This window comes from Acinonyx jubatus, chromosome D1, assembly GCF_027475565.1.
Source record: "Acinonyx jubatus isolate Ajub_Pintada_27869175 chromosome D1, VMU_Ajub_asm_v1.0, whole genome shotgun sequence".
NCBI lineage: Eukaryota > Metazoa > Chordata > Mammalia > Carnivora > Felidae > Acinonyx > Acinonyx jubatus.
Genome location: NC_069390.1, coordinates 60691389 through 60716394, shown reverse-complemented (window position 1 = coordinate 60716394; position 25006 = coordinate 60691389). Strand labels below are relative to the sequence as shown.

The 25006-nt window shown below is 45.6% G+C and overlaps 1 protein-coding gene across 5 annotated transcripts in view; it reads left to right on the top strand.

Moving 5' to 3' along the window:
* Positions 1-25006, top strand: part of TENM4 (teneurin transmembrane protein 4) — a 2866770-nt gene that overhangs the window by 2557546 nt on the left and 284218 nt on the right. For 4 of the 5 annotated variants that reach the window (XM_053202558.1, XM_053202561.1, XM_053202560.1 and 1 more), the window contains one exon: positions 22329-22538. The exons of the other annotated variant lie outside the window; for it this stretch is intronic. In XM_053202558.1, coding sequence (XP_053058533.1) covers positions 22329-22538 — 210 coding nt within the window. The remainder of the gene's footprint in view (positions 1-22328; positions 22539-25006) is intronic. 5 annotated transcript variants of the gene reach the window in all.

Genomic DNA, 25006 nt, shown 5'->3' with positions numbered 1-25006 from the left:
GCAAATACCCCTGCCTCTTGGTTGCCAGGTTGAATCCTGTTACCATCTGCCGTCTTTCTTCCTCTGGGAACTCCCTCCCTCCTTCCCCGGGTGACTTACCTTCCAGATACTTCCTCTCCGTTAACAGGAGGTAATAATGAATACTTTTTTTTTTTTTTAACCTCAAAAGAGATGTGAAGTTTAAATGAGAGAATGGACAGAGACATTTAAAAACTCTACATTTAGATATTCCACCAGCATGTCTTGGCAAGTCTCCACTGGCGTTTTAGGGACGGCATTGTGAGCACCCCCGATCCCAGGGGATTAGGTACCACTACCAACCTCCTTAGTCATCATGACAACCAAGAACCACTTCCAACAACTCCAGCGGCGTGGGACACCCAACTCATACACACACACACACACACCATGCTGCATCTGAGAAACCACTGCCATGTGATGACTTGATCTCCCCTGTTCAGAGTGTATCATCTGTGTGTCCTGTATCTTAAAAAGCATTACTATAGAACCAGTTTTCAGATGTGGAGCATTATTTTTAATGTATATCTGCTTTTTGATATCTTTTTTCTAATTATGTAAGTAATGCATGGTAGTGGAAAAAGTCAAACAATAGAGACATGGGAGGGACACCTGGGTAGCTCAGTCCGTTGAGCATCTGACTCTTGATTTCAGCTCAGGTCACGATAGCAGGGTCGTGGGATTGAGCCCCGCTTCAGGCTCTGTGCTGAGCATGGACCCTGCTTAAGATTCTCTCTCTCTTTCTCTCTCTCTCTGTCCCTCTCCCCTGCTCTCTCTCTCAAAAAAAAAAAAAAAAAAATAGAGACATGTGACAGTAAAAAAAAAGAAAATAGAAGTCCTCAGTATTAACACTTTAAACGTTTATATTATTTTTATTATAAAAGTAATAAAGGCAGATGGTTAAAAATTCAAACAATGCTAAAGGATATAAAATGAAAAGTAAGTAAAAGTCTTTACCATCAACCCCATTCTGTCATTAACCGTTTTATGTGTATCTTTCTAGAAAGTTCTGCACAGAATCATGTGTGTGTATACCTTTTTCGAACACAAGTGGAATGATACGTTCTATTTGCTATTCTACTAGGTGCTGTTGACTTGTTTTTTTCACTAAATAATATAGCTGGTAGATCTCCCCCTAGCAGCACATTTAAATCTTCCTCATTCGTTTTAACAGCTTCAGAATGTTCCATGGAATAGAGGCCCTGGTTTTTCCCATGTCTTACTCTATTGCAAACAGTACTGCAGTAGACGCTGTTGTGAGTACCAGCTGCAAAGTGCTATTGCTGTCAGCTGTAATAAGAGGATAGAGATCCAGCACAGGTGAGGGGACACACCCAGGTGACACCAGGCTGAGCAGGAGAGACGGGAAAGGCACATGACGGGAAGACCACACTTAACTCAGCCAGTCCTGTAACTCAGTGACCTTGAGCGGGCCTCTTTGGGCCATCATTTCCTCAGCTACAAAATTAGGGGAAGTGGGACAAAATTGCTTTTACATCTCTAACATATCTATGAGTCTAAAGCTGTGAAAATAAGTTCTAAAAATGAAACTGTGATCCAGTAAGGGAGGTGGGAGTGCAAAATCATCATTTTTATCCTTTGCACTAGGCCACGGCTACGTTCGTTAAACACTGAAGCTTACAAGAGTGGGAGCATTTGGGGAGGGCCCTACCTGAGACAAGAGGACTGGAAAATCCCCTGTGCAGTCAGTGCAGAGGAACTGGGGCTCTTTAACCTGCAGCTGGGAAGACTAAGCTATGATTTAATTACCTTCTGTGAATATATAGAAGGGCTTCTCTAAAGAGAGTTCTTAACACTTGTTCTTTATGTTCTTGGAAGATGACGCCAAAGAGAAGGAGCTGAGGTGAAAGCAGGAGAAATTTGTGTGGGATGGCAAGGGACTTATTTGATGATTACGAGTAAACAAAAAGTAGAAAAGCAGAAGTTCCTACCAAAGAATAGTGTGTGAGTCCCTAACTCGGAATACATTTAAATATAGTTAAAGCATCCGCCTAGAGACAAGGACTGGGCCAAAAATATCTCCAGGTGCTCTCCCACCTCCTATGATTTTTCCAGTCTTTAAATGCTGAGTTCTGACAAAAATGTGACCTCTGGTTAATGTCAACAGAATCAGACAAATCTTGACACTAATGATTAACATCCTAATGAAGAGAGTTGGTGTCAAACACAACTGAACTATTGATGTGCTCTGGGGTCCGATAGGGCTAATTTATGAATAAACAAGTTATAAATTTTTATTTCTTCCTGGTGAGATTTGACATTATTCAGGCCTGTAGCACTAAGGTTAAGAGGATACAGCTAAAGTATGCAACGACTGAGAGCTGGGCCTTAGCTGTGTGGACAGAGCACAAAAATAAAAAGCTAAAGGGAGGGGCTCCAGGGTGGCTCAGTCAGTTAAGTGTGCAACTTCGGCTCGGGTCCTGATCTGTGCTGACAGCTCAGCACCTGGAGCCTGCTTCGGATTCTGTGTCTCCCTCTTTCTCTGCCCTTCCCCCACTCGCACTCTGCCTCTCTCTCTCTCTCTCTGTCTCTCAAAAATGCATAAATGTTTAAGAGAATTTTTTTTTAAAAGCTAAAGGGAATCGTAAAGACCAGAAAACAACTAAAACCCAGGCTATTATGTTGAGAAACAGCCGTCTGAATCTTAGTCTTCAGGCAGGACAGGGATTATTGACTCTGTAGTTCCTTCACAATTTTAACTCATGTGTAAGGGCTGCTCATCATTTAATATGCATGGTCCTTCTCTTATATATTATTTTTCAATTGTAACAAATTACCCCCCAGTTTAGCCACTTAAAATGGAAACAACATTTATTACATCACGGTATCTGTGGGTCAGGAAGTCATGAGCATCTTTGCTGGGTTGCCTGACTTGGTGTCTCAGCCCGGGTGACAGTCGTCTGAAGACTTGACTGGGGCTGGAGGATCTGCTCCCAAGATGCCATACTGATGCCAGCTGTTGGCAAGAGACCTCAGTTTCTCACCACAAGGACATTTCTATCACTGCTTGAGTGTCCTCACAAAATAGCTGCTGGTTTTCCCCCAGAGCAAAAGATCTAACCAAACCTAAGGAGAAAGCCACAGTGTCTTTTAGCACCTAGCCTGAGAAGTCACATTCTGTATTTCCGCATATCCCGTTGGTATCCCAGGTCAGCTTTACTGCGTGGGAGAGAATCACGCATCCAAGGGCGTGAACATCAGAAAGTGAACGTCAACAGGGGCCATCTTGGAGGCTGGGTCCCACAACTTACATGGAGGTTTCTTTTGTTGTCAGAGGTAATAGAACAGGTGTTGGAGATAGCCAGTCCAGGCCAAGTCCTGGCCCTATGTGGGTGAGTGTCCTGAGCCAAAGAACATAACCTGTTTTCTCATCTATCAAATATACTGCCGACTTCACAGCGCTGCTATGAGGATTACGGGAGACTGAGTATATGAGGTGCTTCACACAGTGCCTGTGATAGTAACTACTACCTTTATTATTTTGAGTACTTTCACTTCATCATTTTTCCAGATTTGCCTTTTTATTTGCCCCCATTAATAATTTTTTTGAGGACTAACATGCATACCTTAAAGTGTTTAAGTAGACAGCTCAGTGATCTTTTACGATGTAGCCATGTCTGTAGCCATATCTCTGATCAAGATAGAACACGTTTTCATCAAACCCAAAAGGTTCCCCCATGTGCCTACCCACCCTGAAACTACTACTACGGTGGCTTCTATCGATATTGTTTAGTTTTGCCTGCTTTTGAACTTTATGGAAATAATCACACGGTATATACTTGTATCTGGCTTCTCTTACTTACCGTAAATGAATCTCTGAAAATCTGTGATGTTCTTCATGTTGTTGCATTTACCGGTAGGTTTTTTTCAGTTGCTGTGGAGCTTCCCATTTTATTAATATACTATAATTTATTTATCAGTTCACCTGTTGATGGGATTTGCATTGTTTTGGACTCCTGTGAACAAAGCGGCTGTGAACAGCACTGCTATTATATTATCATCACCACAGAGCAGGCTAAGAATATGAAAGTATCCAGCTGGAATGCTTTATGATGATAGAGGCACGATGGAGAGGAAAGAATAAATTAGCTGTTGTTATTGCTGTTGTTATTATTATTCCTAGAATTTATTAAGACTTTTCTGTAGGCCACGCATTAGAATGTGTTTTATATCCTTTTGCCTATTTCACTGCCTCAGAACCCATATGAGGAAACATAATTTTACTTTCATTTGACAGTTGAGGAAGCTGAGCTCAGAGAGGCTAAGTGATTTGCTTAAGATCAAACTGACAGTAACCCAAAGAGCTGAGATACATTCTGCCCACCGACTCCAGAGCCCTTAGCCACTGTTCCAGGGGCCAGGGGCCTGCATCCAAGTCCCTGATCCACTTACAGGTGACAGTTTCCCATGTAAGCTCCCCAAGCTACAGCCCCCTCATTTGAAACAGGAAGACCCTACCTGAGACCACAGAGAGATAAAACTTTTAGGAGAATGAGATATAAAATTACTTTGCTCAGCATCTGGAATGTGTTTGATTAATGTCAGTTTTCTTCCTTCTGAAAAAATTATGTTTTACTGTTAGAGATATGTTTTGAGTTTGAAAGTACTTTCAGAAATCTCCCTTCATTCCTTCCACACACAACCAAATAAAAATTTCCTGGCAAACCCCAAATTTTATCCCATTTTGTCTGCCCCAACGTCCCTGCGTCTCCATTCCAAAAGGATGAGGAGGACAGAAGAAAAGAGGGATTTCTCTTAGCCTATCCAAAATGAAAATCAAATTTTCTGAAGGGATTGTATCCTTCTGTTACAGTCTGGAGGGAGGCTAGAGACCTGGAAGAAAAGAAAAGGCTCCGTCAAACGCAGAGGGTCTCCAGAGAGCACGTGGGAGGAACCTAGGGTGGCGCCCCTATTTTGTCTATACGTGCCTCTGAGCTGGCCCCCAGGCCCACAGGGAGCCTGGGGGGAATCTGATGACAGGAAAACAATTGAGGAAGTTGGCTGATCTTCACTGAACCCAGAAGCCATAAAGAAAAAGACAGAAATGCAAAGTAAGCATTTCTGCCAGACAAGTAAAAACAACACAAGCGATGTCAAAGGAAACTGGAAAAATATTTGCGCTATATAAAGTATATTAATTTTTGACATACAGAAAGTCTTACGATCAATGAATAGGAAACATGAACAACCAAATAAGAAAAAATGTGCAAAGACCGATATGGCCGTTCATAGATACTTAAATATAAATATCTAATAAACATTAAAAAATAGTCAAACTCTAATAAAGTCATGAATATTAAAATAACTTCAAGATATTTTACATCTACCGGATAAGCAAGGATCAAAAAGTTTCCAGTCTTTAGGGGCGCCTGGCTGGCTCAGTCGGAAGAGCATGTGACTCTTGATCTCAGGGTTGTGGGTTTGAGCTCCAGGTTGGGTGTAGAGAGATCTCTTAAATTAAAAAGGCATGGGAGGTGTTGCCTGCGTGGCTCAGTCAGTTAAGCGTCTGACTTCAGCTCAGGTCATCGTCTCGTGGTACATGAGTTCCAGCCCCATATCAGTCTCTGTGCCGACAGCTCAGAGACTGGAGCCTGCTTCGGATTCTGTGTCTCCCTCTCTCTCTGCCCCTCCCCTGCTTGCACTCTGTCTCTCTCTGTCTCTCAAAATTGAATAAATGTTAAAAAAAAATTTTTTTAAAGGTTCCGAACTTTAAAAGCTTCCGTGCTTCAGCCACTGCCCTCATAACTGTTACTATCGTTGATATTAATGGCACACAACTAACTCCATGGTCACCTTATCCTGGGACCTTAGGTTCATTCTGCCACCTCTCCAGTCCTCAGCTTTCTCATGTAGAAACCTACAGATAGGGCTAGGAGAGCTTTGTTCCTTTTAAGCTTCACAGAGAAGTGATTAGGAGCTTAGGCTGTGGCAGGAGTGAGTCACCAGTGGCCACCGCCTAGCTCTCCCCTTCCCAGTAGGTTGTATGACCTTGGCCACGTTGACTGACTGCTGTAAGTCCGAGCGTCCTCATCTCTAATGGGGGCCGCAAAGGTCCCTACTTCATAAGATTGCCGTGAGGATTAAAATGGACTCCTGTCTATACACAGCTTGGTACAACGTCTAGCAAAGAGAAAGTCCCCAACAATGGCAGCTATTATCATCATTGCTGCTATTAACCAATCATCCTTCTCCCCTGAGTAAAAGTCCCCCGAGAGCAAAAGACTCAGCTATTTGGGCAGAGAGCCTGAGAGCAATTTCTTTGAGAAAACCGAAGACTGATAGAAGGTGGTCATTTAACCTTCTGTGAACGTTTCTCGTCTCCTCTACTAAATGGGGGTAATAAGGAGATATTCAGAGAGTTGATATGAGGATTAAGTGGAAAAGCATAAGTCAGACTTGCCAGTTTTCGTTATTTGATCTCCAAGAGAGCTTAGGAGGCAACCCCCATGACCGTAGTGATTTTCAGTTAGACCCAGAGAAGTTCAGTGACTTAATTTGGGTGGCGCATGATAGATTGTTGCTAACAGTTGCTGGGTCCTGCAGCCCCGGGAGTAGAGGCAGGCCCTGGATTCTACCAGAGGCCTGTCAAGGGTCTGAACCCTACCTCCCTCCAGCTCAGCTCTTTAGTAGCTCTTTACTACCTCCTCCAGACCTACCAGACACCAAAACCAGCCCACGCCTGTGCACACACGTACACACACCACACACGATGCCTCTTTCATCCGGCCAACTTAGGCTTGTTTATCATTAGGCTTCTACTTAAACACCACTTCCCGTAGGAATGGGTGTCACTGCACCCCAAAGCCTCATTAATTAAGGGCTCCCCACTCCCATAGCACTGTGGGGTAGCTGCCTCTTCTGGAAACTTCTCAAAGGCAGGCAGGACCCAAAATGATTCCCTACCATAACTCTACTGGGGTGCTGGCTGGAGTCCCCTGTAGGATCACTGAGAGAACTGAATGGCAGGATCTAGCTGGCAGGACGCTCCAGAGAGGGGCTTTGACCTTCTTCCCCAGGATGGCGGCACTTTCCTCCTCCGACTATGCCAGGGTCTTGTGACAAATTACACAGGGCCAGCTACCCCTGCCAGCCTCACAGACCACTGGACTCTGGACCTGGCACGTCGGAACATCCCAAATGCTTTCCTACCCTGCAGGCACCTCTCTCCTCCCTCACTTACCCACCCACGTGAAATCTGGGGCAAGTGCAATCTGTGTGTGCTAGCATTCTAGTCAGGGGGATGCTGCTCGAGATGCTGAATGGTTTCACCTCCAAAATGGAGACTCTTTTCCCTCCAGAGAAACCAAAATAGCCAACATCCTTCTTTCTTTTCCAGTCCAGTGCCCTCAGTCAGGGCGACCAGCCTTCATGGACAGCCCTAGAGATAGAACCTTTTCATTAACTACTTGTGTCGATTTCTGGCTCCATTCCTGAGGTCCAGTTTCCCACCACAATGCCACTGATCTTGGCATGGCTGCAAAAACATGGGTACAGTCCACTCACTTGGGTTCAATCTGCCCCTCCTCTTGAGGACTGAATAAGATCAATCTTTCTGGAGTTCATATTAATTTTTTTATTATTTAAAAAAAATTTTTAATGTTTGTTTATTTTTGAGACAGAGAGAGACAGAGCATGAACGGGGGAGGGTCAGAGAGAGGGAGACACAGAATCCGAAACAGGCTCCAGGCTCTGAGCTGTCAGCACAGAGCCCGATGCGGGGCTCGAACTCACGGACCGCGAGATCATGACCTGAGCCAAAGTCGGCCGCTCAACCGACTGAGCCACCCAGGCACCCCTGGAGTTCATTCTCTTTATCAGTAAAATGATAACAATAGTATCTACATCATAGGGTGTCACAAGGACTAGAAGTGATGATATATGCAAAGGCTCCTTTTATATAAATGACCATCAGCTGAAGAAACCCCATGCTGGCAAGACAGGGTGGCAAGGTAGATGGAGTATGGACTCTGGAGTCACACCCTAGGGTTAGGGTTAGGGTTAGGATTTGTGGCTTTGTGATTTACTACCTGTGGACCTTGAGTAAGTCACTTGGCCTCTTTTTGTCTCAACTTATTCATGTGTAAAAGGGGCTTTCTATATTATAAGCTCCACAAGGATAGTGTTATGGGTTGACTTGTGTCCCCCCCAAAAAAGGGATATTTTCAGGGCCTAACCCCTAGTACCTCAGAATGCGACCACATATGGAAATGGGGTTGTTACAGACATAATTAGTCAAGATGAGGTCATGCTGGAGTAGAGCGGGTCCCAAATCCAATCTGACTGGTGCCCTTACCAGAAGACAGCCCTGCGAAGATGGAGACACATGTGGGAGAAGGCCATGTGACAACAAAGGCAGAGATTGGAGTGGACAGCCACAAGCCAGGGAATGCCAAGGATTGCCAGCCAACTGCCAAAAGCTAGGAAGAAGCACAGACTGACTCCTCTACAGGTTTCAGAGGGAGCACCATTACCCCCCTCCCCCGACACCTTGATTTTGACTTCCAGCCTCCAGAACTGCGAGATGATAAATTTCTGTTGTTTTAAGATAGTCCATGGTGCTCAGTCATGGCAGCCTTTGGAAACCAATACAGACAGGAACTTTACCCGGTGGTGTTTCTGCTGTGTCCCCAGCACCTAGCAGGGGGCCTGACGTGCAGTAGCCCCACAATTATTTGCTGAGTGGGTGAATATGGTGTTTGCTGTAAGAGTTTTATTGGAAAGTGTTCGCAAGGTGCTCAGCACAGTGCATGACACACAGAGGTATTTGGTAGATGTTTATTCCTTCCCCTTCTCTTCTCATCCCCAAGGCTCATTTCTGCACAGAACGTGTTTGGGGCTAAAAACAAGCATGTCTTTCTTCTAATCTTTGCCTAAAGCCTCCTAAAGGGCTCCCAGCTTTGAGAACAGACTTCTGGGGAAATTCTCCATCTGAGGGAGACCCGGTCACTTGGGGACAAGATTTGGGCAGACATTCCTCCACTTGTCCATTCTCCCCCTGCACCCCATTGATTTTTTTTCAAGGTTTTTTGAGATTGCTTTCCTTGATTTTTTTTTTTTTTTAAGATTTCCTGGAGTGAGAGTAGAGGAATTTCCGGAAAGCTTGGCCCTTACTATGTTTGTGCTTTCAAAAAAGTTTCAAAAAGCTTTGTAGAAATCTAATGGGAGCAGAGGCTTTGGCACGATGAGTACACTCAGTGAAAGCTATTTAGAACCAGGGCGGTTATAGGGAGAAACTAGGTAAGGAGAATGCTTCTCAATATGTGCTCACTATACACGTACAGCATAGGGTTTTCTGTTATTTTTTTAAAATTGTTTTGTTAAAATATAATAGATAGCAAACTGCACAAATGATAAGTAAACAACTCTGGCTTTATTTTATATGGGTGGTTTTTTTCCTGGTTAATTTTTGCCCGGTTCATTGCTTATACTCATCGTGATTTCCCCTTTGAGTCAGAGTTCTACACTCACTGGCTCTGTGGCCTTGAGCATACTGTCTAGCTTCTTTAAGAGATCAGGAAAGTAAACCCTTGGATTTACAAACGCACATGCTTGTGTTTATTATCATTATTCATTTGGATGATTTTAGTGGCATAGGGTGAGCTTAGGGTCCACCAGAACAAGGTCCAGAATTCAGCCTCTTAACTGCCCCAGCTAGGCGATCCTGAGCAGGCTCTCCGGAGCCTCAGAGTTTGGGGAGACCTAATGCCTTTGCAGGGGGTTGTGAGGATCGAGATGATGTATGTAGGGGACACACAGTAGGCACCAAATTACTATCAGTTGCCTCCCCTCCCTCCAGCAAGCAGGCTCTTCTTCCTCCATAGCGCCCCACCTCTCACCTCTCTCCTCTCTCCTCTGTACTTAATACCGCCACCATCCCCCAGTATTGAAGTAGAGGTGAAGCTTGACAGGTTATGCTCTGCCTTTGTCTTGGGGTCTGCAGTTTTGCAGCTGTGTAAAAGGAGTTGGGGAGGGAAATATATAGAAGAAATTATATATATATGTGTATATGTATATGTATGTGTATACACACACACACACACACACACACACACACATATATGTATATGTGAACCCAAGAAGTAATAAATGACTTTGAAAACAGCTGTTTGAAAGCATTTCTTAATCAAATCTCAGTGCAAAAGTGCAAAGCTTGAGCCCTTCTGTCGAACAGAGCACTCTGTGACCACAGATTGCTCAAGGCCTGCCATAAATTTCAGTGCCTCCTTGCTCATGTTCACCAGCAGACTTGACAGGCTTAGATAATCCAGCTTGCCTTGTGTTCCCCTCTCTCCCACATCCCACAGAAAGTGGCGTCTCTGTCTGGCCTGATTTGAGCCCCCGGAGGCCTTGGATGGACCATCTTAAACCCCTTTGGACCAAGCCCTGGGAAAGGTTCAAAGAACCTTTGAGAAACCTGGGGTTGCAGCTGGCATTTGGGGTTCTAGGAAGTCTCCCATTTCCCCTGCCCTCCTCCCCCAACATCCCTGACCTCTCCTCCCCCTCCTCTGGCACTCCTGCCTCCCGCACACGAAATAACATATCTCTGTTTCTTCTACCCATGCAACCAGGCTCCCTTCCAGGGGAAGGGCTGGTTTTGGCTCTGGCCTCACGTGGGGAGACCGACCGGTATACATCTGTGGTGGGCAATGAAAGGGAGGTGGGGAACGGCTACCAGTGTTGAGCTGTGTGCTCAATCTGCTGTGTTCCAGGCCCATCATAGTCCTCAGACACGCATGCTCTTACTCACTCTCCACAAGACCCCTGGGAGCTAGGCTCGGATCCTGAAGATCCCAGCCCTCTAAAAGGTGAAGCAGCCCGCCCCAAATCACAATAACCAGTTTTAAATCCAGATCTTACTTGATGCCCCTCCCCAAAGTTGCAGTCCCACTTAGCCCCTTACCACTCGTATGGCCCTGCACAAGTCACAGCACCTCTCCTAGCCTCAGTTTTTCTGTCTGTAAAATGGGGTTGATGGTCATAACCTCACTTGAATGTAGAAAGGATAAAATAAGATCGCGGATGTGAAAATCTTGTGTAAAGTATAGAGTAAATACTATTCACGCATAGGTATTGTTTTTACTTACTAATAAAAACTGATTAGCTCAATCAGTTAAAATAGACTCCAGTATGTTCTGGGTACCAACGATAGATAGATGAAATCACTGTGTGGGCCGTGGACATATGGATACAAATAAGACCAGTCCCTGTCCTCTGAGACCTCACTAAGAAACACACAGGCACAGTGGCCTGCGGTGTTGCACATCTGTCTTCTGGTCCCTGGCAGCCTCTCAAGGCTCACTTCCTAGCACGATCCTCCTTAGGCCTATCCACCCATACGGGCATCCCTCGCTTTTCACAAGTTCTCATTATACCACCTCGCTTTTATGAAACACCTACGTTAGTACCTGTTTTCATTCACTGAACAGGATCCGAAGAGGACTTTCACTTTTACAGAAAAAGGCTAAGAGCCAAATTATGCCCAGAGCTTGTTTTGTAGTGAGCCATTATATAGGCAGCACGCACCCAGAGCAGCGAGGGCGGCCCCACCGAGCTCCTTCCCCAGGAACTACACACAGCAGCTCAGCATCAAGCGGCCAGAGCTTTGAACTGTGTCTGTGAGCATCTGTGCTTTCTCTCGATTGATTTTGTGCAGCCATTAGCAAGACACGTCCTAAGGTATCAGAAAAGCCTAAGAGAGGTTAGTTTGGGGGTCTGGGAATGCTCAAAAACTTTTCCATGTAAATTAATGGTAATTGCTTCTTGCCTTTATGCAGTTTCAGCTTGCAAAAGTTTCCATAGGAAGGCACTGCGTTCAGGTTGGGGCCGGGGGAGAGACGTGATGGCCTGCTTCCTCGCCACCCCCTCAGTTGCTAGGTCCTCTGTCTGGAAAGCTCTTCCCCCAGATGGTTGTGTGGCTCACTCCTTCACTTATTTCACGTGTCTACTTAAATATCGCCTCCTCAGAGAGGCCTTCCCTGACTATCCTATCTGAAGTAGCACACCCATCCCATCACTCCACACCTCTCATTGCACTTAACTTTGCTTCACGGCATCTATCACCAGTTGATCTTGTTCTGTATGATTCTTTGTTCACTTGTTGATTTTTCTCCTCTACTGAAATGTAAGCTTGTGAGGACAAGACTTTGTCCCCCAGGCCTAGACGCTTAGAACAGTGCCTCGCACAGGGTAGGCACAAAACAAATATTTGATGAAAGAATCAATGCCTACTCGTAGACACTAAAAAGATGAATAGCTCAATTTTAAAATGAGGATTGGAATAGGTATTTCTCTAGGAAGATATACAAATGGCCAATAAGCACATGAGAAGATGCTCAACGTCATTAGCCATCAGGAAATGCAAATCAAAACGACCTGAGCTGACTCTTCATACCCGCTAGAATGGCTGTTATCAAAAAGACACATGATAAAAAGTGTTGGCAAAGATGTGTAGGAATTGGAACTTTTAGACACTGCTGGTGGGCATGGAAAATGGTGGAGCCACTGGAAACCAGTCCAACAGTTCTTGAAAATGTTGAGCAGAGTTACTTTGATCCAGCATTTCTACTCCTAGGTATACACCCAAGAGAAGTGAAAACGCATGTCCACACAAAAATGTGTACACAGATGTTTGTAGCAGTTTATTCAGAATAGCTGGAAAGTAGAGACAACCCAAGTGTCCATCAGCTGATGAACAAATAAACGCAATGTCCATACAACACAGTGTCATTCGGCAATAAAATGACATGACGTTCTAATCCATCTTACAACATGGATGAACCTCAAAAACATTATGTTAAATGAAAGAAGCCAGCCACAAAAGAGCACATGTCCTGAGCCCATGTACATGAAATGCCCAGAATGGGTGAATCCATAGACATAGAAAGTAGATTAGTGATTGTCGAGGGCTGCGAGGGTTTGGAGGGAAATGGGGAGTGACTGATGATACGTATGGGCTTTCTTTTGGGGGGGGGATGAAAATATTCTAAAATTGACTGTGGTAAAATAAATAAATAGATAGAATGGTGATGGTTGCACTACTCTGTGAATATATTAAAAATAATTGAATGATATGCTTTAAATGGGTGACTTGTATGGTATGTGAACTATAACTCAATAAAGCTGTTATTACCCCCCAAAATCAATGAATGTCCTCATTTATTTATTTGGAGAGAGAGAGAGAGCAAGTAGGGGAGGGGCAGAGAGAGGGAAAGATAGAATCCCAAGCAAGCTCCCTACTGCTAGCACAGTCCAATGCAGGGCTTAAACTCACAAACCATGAGATCACGACCTGAGCCAAGGTCAAGAGTTGGATGCTCAACCGACTGAACCACCCAGGCACCTCAATGAATGTCCTCATTTAATACACCTGTAGTCAAACAAGCAGCACAGCTAGCTGGCCATCCCTGAGTGAAGACCAGAGACCTAAAGCCCTCCCTTCTCAGTGTCGAGGTGGAAGGTACTCCAGGATCTGGGTGTCCCCCCACAAACAGGTGAAAGCAAAGCTCCTTTCTTGGTAAATGCTTTAAAAAAATGGCCCTGAGAAACCTGTGAGGAGGAGGGATGGAGATCAAATGAGCTGAGCCTGAGAAATTTACTGCCTCCTGTTTTCCAGAGACCATTTTCCCAGCATAAGTCACAGAGACAGATGGCCCCAGACCTGCTTCTGAAAATAACCACTGTTGATGAGAAAAGAGGAGAGTTGACTTAGTGGGAGCTGCCCCGCGAGGGGAGTAAGACCCACTAGATTTAATAGGCTGGAAAAGAAGGCGAATCTGGGCCCAGGAGGCTATGGCTGTGCAGTGCTCCACATACTGGGGACCAAACCAGAAGCCGTGCTCTTTGCTACCTTCCTGTCGGTGTGTTTCCTTCTCTTTACAATAACTTTTATTTTTTAAATCTCATTATCACATTTGCTCCTTGAAAAAATCAGAAATATGGAAAAATTATAAAAAACGAAAATGCATTCATGATTTTACTGCCTTAAGGTGACAGGTGTCAACATTTCTGTACAAACTGCACACACACACACACTTAAATGTCAGAATTACTTTTTATACAGTTTTGCATCATAGTTTTTTATATCCAATTTCACATGTCCCGAAGTGTTCTTTACAAACATGGCTTATAACGTCTGTGTATTAACATTGTACTGCTGTGCCTTACTTTACATAATTAGGCACTTTTAACATTAAAGATTTTTTTCCTTTCTAGCATTTTTTTATTTTACTTCTATTACAAATGATGTTGTGATGACTTATTAGAAAATCTTTTGAAAAGTCACAATTATGTTCTTGGGTAACTTGCTAGAAGTATAACTGCGCAGTTAAGAGGTTTTCACATTTTTGTTAATTTCTTTTTTTTTTTTTTTTGAGAGAGAGAGAGAGAGAGAGAGAGAGCGAGCATGAACTGAGCAGGGAAGCAACAGAGGGAGAGGAAGAGAGAGAATCCCAAGCAGGCTCCATGCCCAGTGTGGAGCCCGATGAGGGGCTTGATCTCACAACTGTGAGATCATGACCGTGAGATCACAACCTGAGCCAAAATCAGCAGTCAGACGGTTAACTGACTGAGCCACCCAGGTGCCCCAAAGGTTTTCACATTTTAAAAATCAGTTTATATAAAATCATACTACCCATATCAGGGCATAAAATCTTATTTGTATTTAAAATCAACATCTGTCTTAGCACTTGCTAGGTGCCTGGAATTTTCACATTTATTATTTCATTTTCTCCTGAAGTTTGGTTTGGTCTTTAGAGAGAGAGAGAGAGAGAGAGAGAGCTCACACGAGCTTGGGTAGACGGGCAGAGGGAGAGAGAGAATCCCAAGCAGGCTCCCCACTCAGCACAGAGCCTGATGCAGGGCTCGATCCCACAACCCCGGGATCATGACCTGGGCCAAAATCAAGAGTTAGAAGCTCAACTGACCGAGCCACCCACATGCCCCTCTCCTGAAGTTTTAAAAATAATTTTAGAAGTAGAAGAAGAACTGTATGTGCTCATTGTACAAAAATGTGAAGGTATAAAATCATATTTAAAAAATGAAAAACTGCCCATATCGTTGATAACCACTGTGAAAGGTTTTTTCAGCCAATCCTTTTTCCAATACATTCCTACAAATTTATTCATCGTGTAAACACTTTATGAGCATTCGCCCTGCTGAAGGAACCTCACTTGCCATTGTAACTGAAATCGTTTCTATCCTGCCTTCTTTTTATAGTCTCCTTTCCTCCTCAGAACATCCCCTGGAGGTAGGTACTACAGCTACTCCTACAGAAGAACCTTAGAGTGTGCTAGTCTGGCTCCCTGATGGGGAAAGCAAGGGCCAGAGCTGTCAGAGGACTTGACCGTGGTCCCGAGGCACATCGTTGACCTGCACCCAGATCTCTTGGCCCTTAGTCTAGGCAGCAGACTACAGCCTCTGATGTGGAACTGAATCCATACTGCCCTGAAACAGGGTAGCCATCTAATTGTCCAAATCAGACATTTTTAGAGTAAAGGCGGGGCACTCTTGTTAATTAATGCAGAATAACAGATGCAAATTGAGGCTGACACTGACAAACAGAATGTGGGGTCTCTGTAGCTGTCTGGCTTGGGGTTTCCTGCACTTTGAAATCCTTCACAGCAGTGGGCTTCAGTCCATTTCAGATAACTATGGGAACCAGTTCTGCAAAGCTTTTCTGAGCTGAGACTCTGATCTAGGCCAGGACACAGAGGTGAGCAGCCTACCATCCTGTCAGGCAAGCGAGGCTATTGAAGTAGTAGATGGGAATGCCCCTCACTTGAGTCAGGACATGCTGCCCTGTGGTGAAACTTCTGATCTTCCAGGAGCCCCAAACCTTCTTTCAGAAGGAGATCCCAGTTTTCCATCCTCTGCTCAGACCAAGAAGGATTTTACTTACTCCCTGAAGCAATTGGCTGCCCCGTTAAAAGGACATAGAGGCGAGATTGGAGCATGAGAAGAGAAGGAACGCACTTGGTGTTAAGGGAAGGGACTAGAGTTTTCTAGAACGGAACCTTCACAGGAGGGGTGAATCTGTCAGCTCACGGCTGCACAAGGTGACATACCTGTGAGAAAGTGTCCTCCCTGGAGCACACAGCCAGTGCTCTGGCTTTTCCGATGGGACTCACACTTTGCCTCTGTCAGTCGGTTGGATTCACCCTGTCACAGTCTAGACGGTTTAGATTAATAAGGTTCTCTTTGGGTGTTTGTTTGTTTACTTATTTTTTAAAGAGCATGAGCAGGGGAGAGGAGTGGAGGAGGAGGAAGAGGAGGAGGAGGAGACAGAGAGAGAGAGAAGAGAGAGAATCTTAAGTAAGCTCCATGCTTAGCACAGAGCCCTATGCAGGGATGGATCCCACAGCCCTGGGATCATGGCCTGAGCCAAAATCAAGAGCCATACGTTCAACCAACTGAGCCACCCAGGCTCCCGCCTCTGTTTGGGTGTTTAGATGGCTTTCTCAAGACTGCTGAGAAAAGTGTAAAAACGTGCATTTTGTTAATGGTCTTTCTTTACTTGTCAGAGTAATAAATGTGTCCATCAGCTGGCCCTTCACACTTCAGCCTCCTGGCATACTCTAGAGACACGCTCGGAATCCAGAATGCTAAAACGACCTTCCTTGAGAATATCCTATCCTAGCTATAGGTTACGTTTCAAATGCTCCCATGATTCACACAAAGATGTGAGTAACTGAAATTGTCCTTTCTGCAGATCGCAGGATTCCCTTGTCCTGTGTTCTTTTCATATATCACGGCTGCCTCCTTAACACTTTCCTCTTTTTATGACATTGACAAGTAATCCACATTGATAAAGGTGTCATTGGCACGCTTGCAGATCTGTTATCATTTACTGCACAAAACCACCCTGCTCTTACTGTAGATTACAGCTGGCGGAATGGCAGAGGAAATCAGTGTCGGCTGAGCCCCTTCCATGAGACTGCTGGGCTCCTTAGAAGCATCATAGCATCAATCTCCCCAACAACCCTTTGCAGTGGGTATAAGCGCTCCATTTTTAAAGGGGAAAACAGAGACTAAGAGAAGTAACGTGACTTACCCAAGGTCACACAGCCGCTGTAAAACCGGACTCTGATCCCCGGTTTACACAACAGGAAGCCTGGGGTCTTTTTGCTTTAGATGTGTTTCAGTTGATAGACAAGAGCTTCCCTTTCCCTACCCGAAATGGGGCCTGATAAATTTCATTCACGCCACTCAGGGAACAGCACTGCAGCTACGAGTTCTTACCCAGCTCCTGTGACCATAGACAAATTACTTCACCTCTCTAAGCCTTGAAAATGGGGTTGAATTTTCCTACTGACAGGTTTGATGTGAGGAAGAGATCTCATAAAGCACCTGACTGGGTTCCTGGATTCCAGAAGGAGCTCTGAGAATGTTTGTTCCTGGCCCCGCCTCACCTTCCACCTCAATCATATGAGTGTCTGCCCTCTCACTTTGTGGCTCTTTCTCCCTCCTCATCCACAATAAGCTAGAACTAGGCTCACAGAGACATTCTCTCAGGAAACATGGATGACTCCCCTCCACCTTTCACTGGTCCCCTTCATTGTTGGAGTGAGGTGTAGGGAGATTCACACCCATCATCCCATCTCATTTTGCCATGAACACTGTGGAAAATTCTACAATACCAGGTTCCCTTCAAGCTGATAATCAAGGTACATGGGAAGGCAATCCTAAACTCCAGTCCCATCATCCCTTGGCATCAGGCATGTATTATTTGCCTATATAAACATGCATCCGTCCCCTACCTCCACCCCCAGAGGCAATCACGGGGACTTCCATCCTGGCTGAGGTGAGCCATTTAGAAAGGAAATCTAAGTGGCTGAGTAGATGCCTTAAGTTTAAAGAGCAGATCTTTGTAAAGCACAGCCCTGGTCTTGTCATCTTCTGACTTTAAAAGCTTCCATGACTCCCAGTTAAGGTCTGGCTTCCTTTTCTTTGTGTTCAAGGCCTAAACCTACTGTTGTTTCTCACTGTTATCTTTATATAGACCCTTTGCACCGTAATCAAGTTACTCTCCTTCCCTTCTACCTTCTCCCCATCGCCTCTTCATGTAACAAGTTTTTACTGGTGTTTTCTATGCACTGGACACTGTGCTAGGCACTGGGAAATATGATAATGGGCAAGCCAGGCAGGCCAGTGGGCAGACACAGAAAGTAAACACCGCAGAGCAGGAAGTGTTGCAACAGAGAAAGTACAGGGAGCTGTGTGGGGATGCAGCAGGGGTGCCAAACCCAGGCCTGAGGCATCAGGAAAGCCTTCCCGGGGGAGGTGACATGAGGTTAGGCCTAAGGATGAGTGGGAGCTAGTGACACAGGGTGGTAGTGATGGGGAAAAGGGAAGAGTAAAGTATGTGTGCAGGGAGAAGAAAGAGAAGGTGCAAAACTGTGTTCCGGGGAGTGCCATTCAAACAGATTCGCTGCAAATGATGCCCTGAAGTTGTGCAACTCCTCAAACTTGGACAAAAGGTGGAGGCGTGCATCCATGGAAATGAGAGCAGGCCAACACGGCTCTGCAAGACTCGGCAGACTTGGTGAGAAGTTCATGGTAGCACATGAGACTTAAGAAGCAAAGGGGGGATGGGCAGGCTGCTGGAGACCCGGCGAAGGATGAGGCCCTAGGCCCTCTGCCATTCTTCCCTATGTCGTGGGTTCCCATCCCCCGATCTCTCCTTCTCTTCCCACCGGAACTCTCTGGAGCTCCAGAAAGCCTTTCACCTTTCCTCCAGATGAAGTGTGTATCCTGATTATGCACTGGGCTGTCTTCTGTTCTGACAGGTCCCCAGTGCCTTGCTTAGAACTCTGTGTGACTGTCTCCCCTCCCGCCAGCTCCTTTGGGACCATGTCTCTCACTGTTTGTATCCCCCTCACCTTCTAGCCTAGTCAGTGGGTATTTAGGAAGGGTTTGTGGAATGAAGCAGTATTTGCCATACTCTGCAATCCCGCACTGCTCTTATGAGAGCCTAGTGTCCTTACTCTCTATATACATATTTATACATAGAGCATCTAATGCTTATTAGGTGCTTACTGGCTGCCACACCGTTCTCAACGTGTTCCTTGTCTGGACTCCTTTAATCCTCAAAGCAACCCTGTGAAATAGATGTTCGTTTTTTAGTTTATCTTTTAATCTCCTTTATATAGATGAGGAAATTGAGGTACAAAGGGTAAAGTGATTTGCCCAAGGTCACTACTACTGAGCTAACAAGTAGTATAGCTAGAATTCAAATGGAGGATCTGGCTCCAGAGCCCAAACTCTTAATATCATCCTGCTTTGCTTCTGTAGTTGCCAAATTTGTACAGCAATGCATTTTATTATATGTGTTTCGAGCACTAATGTACTATATATATTACAAAATATATACAAAATAGATATTAGAAAAGGGGATTAAAATAAATATTTCTTTTTTTAATGTTTATTTTATTTTCGAGAGAGAGAGCATGAGCAGGGGAGGGGCAGAGAGAGAGAGACACACAGAATCCAAAGCAGGCTCCAGGCTCTGAGCTGTCAGAGCCCAATGCAGGGCTCAAATGCACAGACTGCGAGATCATGACCTGAGCCAAAGTTGGACACTTAACCGATGAGCCACCCAGCCGCCCCCCATAAAATAAATATTTCTATATTTTCTTGTGCCCAGGGGGTGGTTCTGTGTACCCTACTTTGGGACCACATGAATTAGAAGAAGCTGATGCGTACGAGGAAGGGAATTAACATGTTTCCAACAATATCTGTACTTCACAGAAACATCATGAGTTATTGTACACCTACTAAGGGCCTGGCACTTTGTTAGGTGCTTTGAGTGTTAGGTTATGAATATTCAGAGCAGTGCTGAAACCCGAGGTGAGGGAGACCTGGAGGTTGGATGGAAGGCAGAAGAAACAGGCATGAGGCCCAGGAGGGCACTGTGTTGTTCCCAGCCTTGGGTCTCTGAAGTTTGTGATGGAACAATTTACTTAGTTCTGGAACTATTTATTTCATAAAGCCTGACAGATGTACTTAGGAAGAGGCTGTAACTACCCCCCCTAGAACAACATATCGTGTTTCTTAACTTTTGTCTGAAATTCTAACAACTCAGCATGGTATGATACCGGCTATCCCGAGCTCATCAGAAGCTCTGATTGGAGATTATAAGATGTCTTTGACTAATAAAAGAGGAGGAAATGAATGTATATTTGCTTAATAAATGCAGCCTGCTAGATAAAATCTTTCCAAAACTGGGACTGCAAAGGAAGCAGAATCATGAATGAGGTTCTTGGTGCCGGGGGACGGGCGGGGGGGGGGGGTGGGCTGGGGTGGGGGGATTCATTCAATTGAATGAGCATTTGGTGAGCACTGACCCTGGGCTCCTACTTGCTCATGCATACTGCGTGCTCAGATATGGTATCCTTAGTCCTCACAACAACTGTGTGAAAGGCGAGAGGTACCCAGCTTACAAACAAGAAACTGGAAGTCATTTTCCCAAGATCATACAGCTAATAGGAGGCTAGGTCATGAAGGATACCCCGATTCTGTTGAACTCCACAACCTACTCCAAGAATGTACTGTCCCCCAAGAATATGCCCTATACTTTTATGTGGGAGACAACTACAGATAACTGCAAATACAGTATGGCAAATGTGATACCAGAACTCAAGTCAAGGCTGGATCAAGTCAAGGCTGATCACCTTAGCATGCTGTGTAGTAAGTGGTGTCCATGAAGGTTCTCACAAGGTGAATTGGGAATCCTTGGTTCAGATGATTTTGAAGAGAATCCTAGCCTGGATGTTTTAGGTAAAGAAACCAGAACACACAGCCATTCAGAGGTTGCACCATGGTCATTGATCCCGGCTATCTCAACTGCTCTTACTAAATTTCTACCATGAACCAGATGGTGTATACAGCACATCTGTAAAATGTCATCACACGTGGTTAGGCTCAGGGTTTGACATAAGAGTCATGAAAACTACAGAATCCTGCAGGATTTGGTGGCTATGACCTGAGAGAGCTTCTCTTGGTAGACCACAAAAAGCTTCCCCTGCCCCCAACAATTAGCTGGTCTCTGTGCCACCTCCCCCTTAAAGCTCTGCCAGATTTTATGAGTTGTCCGGGCTACGTTATGTTTCCTAAGGTTCAGCCTCTTTGCAAAGCTGGGTAGATCGGATTATGTTTTAAGGCTTCTCTCAGTCAAGGTGGAAGAAAAGAAGCAGCCCTTGCCGTCAAGTGGATGCATTGTCTTGTACTGTATACTGTTATCTGTCTGTGCTTATGTTCCCTCTCTTGTGGACGATGTACTGCACATGTCTGAAGGCCAGCCACAGGTAGAACTGCAGATTGCCTGATCTCAAAGCTCTTTTCCCAGGCCATCACCTTCTCCTTCTGAAGAGTTGGGAATGTGCCCACAAAACTGGGGTTTTAGAATCTTACAACCCTGACATGTTAGAAACTTGGAGTCAAAATACACTGACTCAGTGTATCTTGGAACTCATAGAATATTAGTGCCCTAAAATTATAGAATTATCTTATCTGAGATGGTTAGAACTTGAGGATCCTAATATGTTAGGCACCTGCAACTCTCCCATCCAGCAAATATTTCATTAGCGCCTACTGCATGCCAGGCGCTGTGCTAGACTCCAGGGATAAAGAAGTGAAAAAGACTGCTAATGCTCTTGCTCTCAGGGAGTTTGCAGAAAATGGCAGGATTTAAGAATCTTAAAATGTCAGATTCTTAGAAAAAGTAAAATAGTGTGTTAAAATCTTAGAATGCCAGCGGTGGAGGCTCTATCTTTCATGAGACCCAGAGCCTTTTCCAGGCATGTCCGATTAAAAAAAATCTCACTAATGAGAACATCGTTTCACTTGAGTGACATCACAGAATGGCCAGCTTGCAGGAACTCAGCGATCACCCAGTGTGGCTGCTCATTTTACCAGCGGGGCCACTGAGGCTCAGAGCGGGGTTGCTGTTTGATAGATAGCACAGCCGCCCGGAACCAGACTCCAGGTTTTCAGGCCTCTCTCAGAGAACAGGCAAAGCCGGTAGGGCTTCCCGTGTGTTTCCGCGGGCTGCCCTGTTGGCAAGCCGCGCAGACTTTTCTGCGCCTAGGCCCGGCTCTGCAGAAGAAGTTTGCACCAACTACCTTTGCGGAGGCATCAGCCCCGCCCCCCGGACCACGTGTGCAGTAGATCGCCCCCTGTTGGGAGCCCCTCCCCCGTTGATGCGTGTTTTATTTTGCTCCCTCCCCCTCCCCGTGTGCCTCGAAACCAATTTTCATTATTTTTTTTCTGTCTGTGTTTGTCTTTGTGGTTCGCAGGTGCTCCCTTGCATTGTTCATCCGCTTCATCAACCCCTATTGAGCAGTCCCCCTCCCCGCCCCCCTCCCCTCCGGCCAATGAGAGCCAGAGGCGGTTGCTAGGCAGCGGTGTGGCCCAGCCAACCCCGGACTCAGACTCTGAGGAAGAGTTTGTCCCTAATTCATTCTTAGTTAAAAGTGGCTCCGCCAGCCTGGGGGTCGCGGCGAACGGTAAGTCCCTCTCTCTTCCTAACTTCTGTGGGTTTTTGTTGTTGTTTTTTTCCCTTTCGTTGGTGATGCTGATTAATCTGCCTGCTTGGGCCGCTTGCAGGGGCGGAGGAGCCTGGTGCATGGGGGGCTCGGGGTTTTCGGGGACCTGGTTCGGCTCCGCAGCTCAGGCAGCGCGGCTCCTGCCCCGCTGCGCCGCTGGGATGTGCGGGGGTGGGGGGGGGGCGGGGGGGTTGTGAGGGGATTGCTGTCCCCATTCCCATGACAAACGTCTGGATAGAGCTGCAGGGACTTAGATGCACAGACAGACCCGAGACAGAAGCCTCAGGTGGAGACCAAGGCAGGCAAAGCCACAGAAACAAAGATCCAAACAGAAAAAGAAAAGAAAGGCTAAAACAAAAATAGCACCGATTGGCCACCTACTCTGTCCAGGACTGTGCCACCACCACTTGTTGCTTTGCTGGATTCTCCTCACAACCCAGCCTAAGAAACTGGTGTTATAGTGTCCCCATTAACCATGAGAAAGCTGAGAGAAAGGATACCACCTGGAGCCCAGCACTGGCTTTGAAAGTTCTTGACTTTCAAACTGCCAGGAGAGAGAGGGCCCTGAAGCCCCAAGCTGCTGCAGGGCTGAATGCTGGTTGCAGAGAGAGCCGCTGGGCACAAGCATGGATCTGTCCATAATGAACACTATTCGTCTTCGTTGTGCCCTGACTCTTACGGAGAAGAGGTATGGGAGGGTATGGTGGCAGAGCCCTACGTAGACTTAGAGCTAGCAGCCCCAGGTTTCAGCACCTGGTCAGGTGCTGTGTGACATGGGTCAAGGTCTTGCCTTCTCTGTGTCCAGCAGAGGCCAGTCTACTTCTTTGCAAGGATGCCTAGAAGCCTCCAAGAGAGGGAATAATATACAGCCTCTACGCTCTTTGAAAATCAGACAGCAGGTCTTTGGACTTAGTGGTTCTCTTCTGCCAAAATCTCAGGCCCTACGTTCTCTGTAACCAAAAGCCAAACCATCCTCCGGGGACTATTTGACCTTTGTGCTCTCTGAGAGTGACATTGTCCTTTTGGTGGTTTGGTGTCACTGCTTCTCTATACATTTTACCTGCTCATGTTTTAAACTATGCACAGAAACAGGAACCCTGGACTAGGAGGTAGGAAACCTGTGCACAAGACCAGCTCTGTGGCTCCCTGGCTACTTGTCCTGGGCAAATGACTGTCTCTCTCTCTAGGCATCAGTTTCCCATCTTGCCAGTGAAGGAGCAATCTCTAAGGTACTTTGAGTATATGAATGTCATGTGGTACTGAGAGAGGTGTGCCAGCCAGTAGCTTTCTTAAGCTTACTTGCAAAAAAAAAAAAAAAAATACACACACACATACACACACGTACGATGATATTTTTTGTTCATTTCTGGGTAAATAAGCCTTGCAGGTAAAAGAAAAGGCAGGAGATTAAAGTCTTTAATCTCTCCCTTTGCTAAATAACTGAACAAGAAGAATCACTTTATTGTAAGTTCTGCAGCAAATTGATAGCATTAGTGCATTATTGATGTGCCAGGAAGATGGGGGAACTTTGGCCTACAAGCTTTCTGCTCAGTTCTGCTCCTCTGTGCTCTTCCTGCCTCCAGGGGACCTGGAGACACTCCTGATTCCTTCTCTGGGGTTTCGCTCTGAGTGTGTCACTAAAGGTTGGTTATCAATGTGTCCCTTGACCAAAGGGAGAGTCTGGGTTTTTAGTAGCCTGCTGCTCTGGGTTGGTGGGTCATGAGAGAGCCAGTGAGTCTCACTCCACAGCTGGACCCTGCCTGCTACCTTCCTGTCCCCCTGAAACCCCAAACTAAGCGGTCTTCTATGAGCATAAAGGACTTGCTGATACTGCCGTAAACCCAGCACTAGTGCGTGGAGACGACTGGACCCTGCCACGTATTGGACCCGATATATGTTTTGAAGGTTTTGTTTGATTTGTTTTCATGAAAGAAATGTGAAGTTATTTTAATAGGATTATCTTTATTGTTTTGTCGATTATAAAAGTAACGATGCTTGTTAACATTCAGACAATACAGAATGGTAAAAAGCAAAGTTCTCTCGTAATCCCTCCTCCCAGAGGTAACCACTTTGAACAGTTTGGTGCATGGCCTTAGAGGCACTTTTTGTGCAGTGCTGACTTAATGAGCAAATAAATGAATGAGCAAGAGATACAAACTCTTTGAGGACCAAGTGCAGCCAAGAAAGCAAGGACCATGGGGTCCAGCTTTCTGAAATGAGGTCCCAGATATGTGACCCTGGGCAAAGTACCTAACCTCCCAGACCATCAGTTGCTTTATCTGTGATATGGGGAAAAGCTTCCAAGGTTGCTATAGAGTTTAAGAATGGTGAAGGTGGGGCGCCTTAGTGGCTTAGTCGGTTAAGTGTCTGACTTCGGCTCAGGTCCTGATCTTATGGTTTGTGAGTTCGAGCCCCATGTCGGCCTCTGT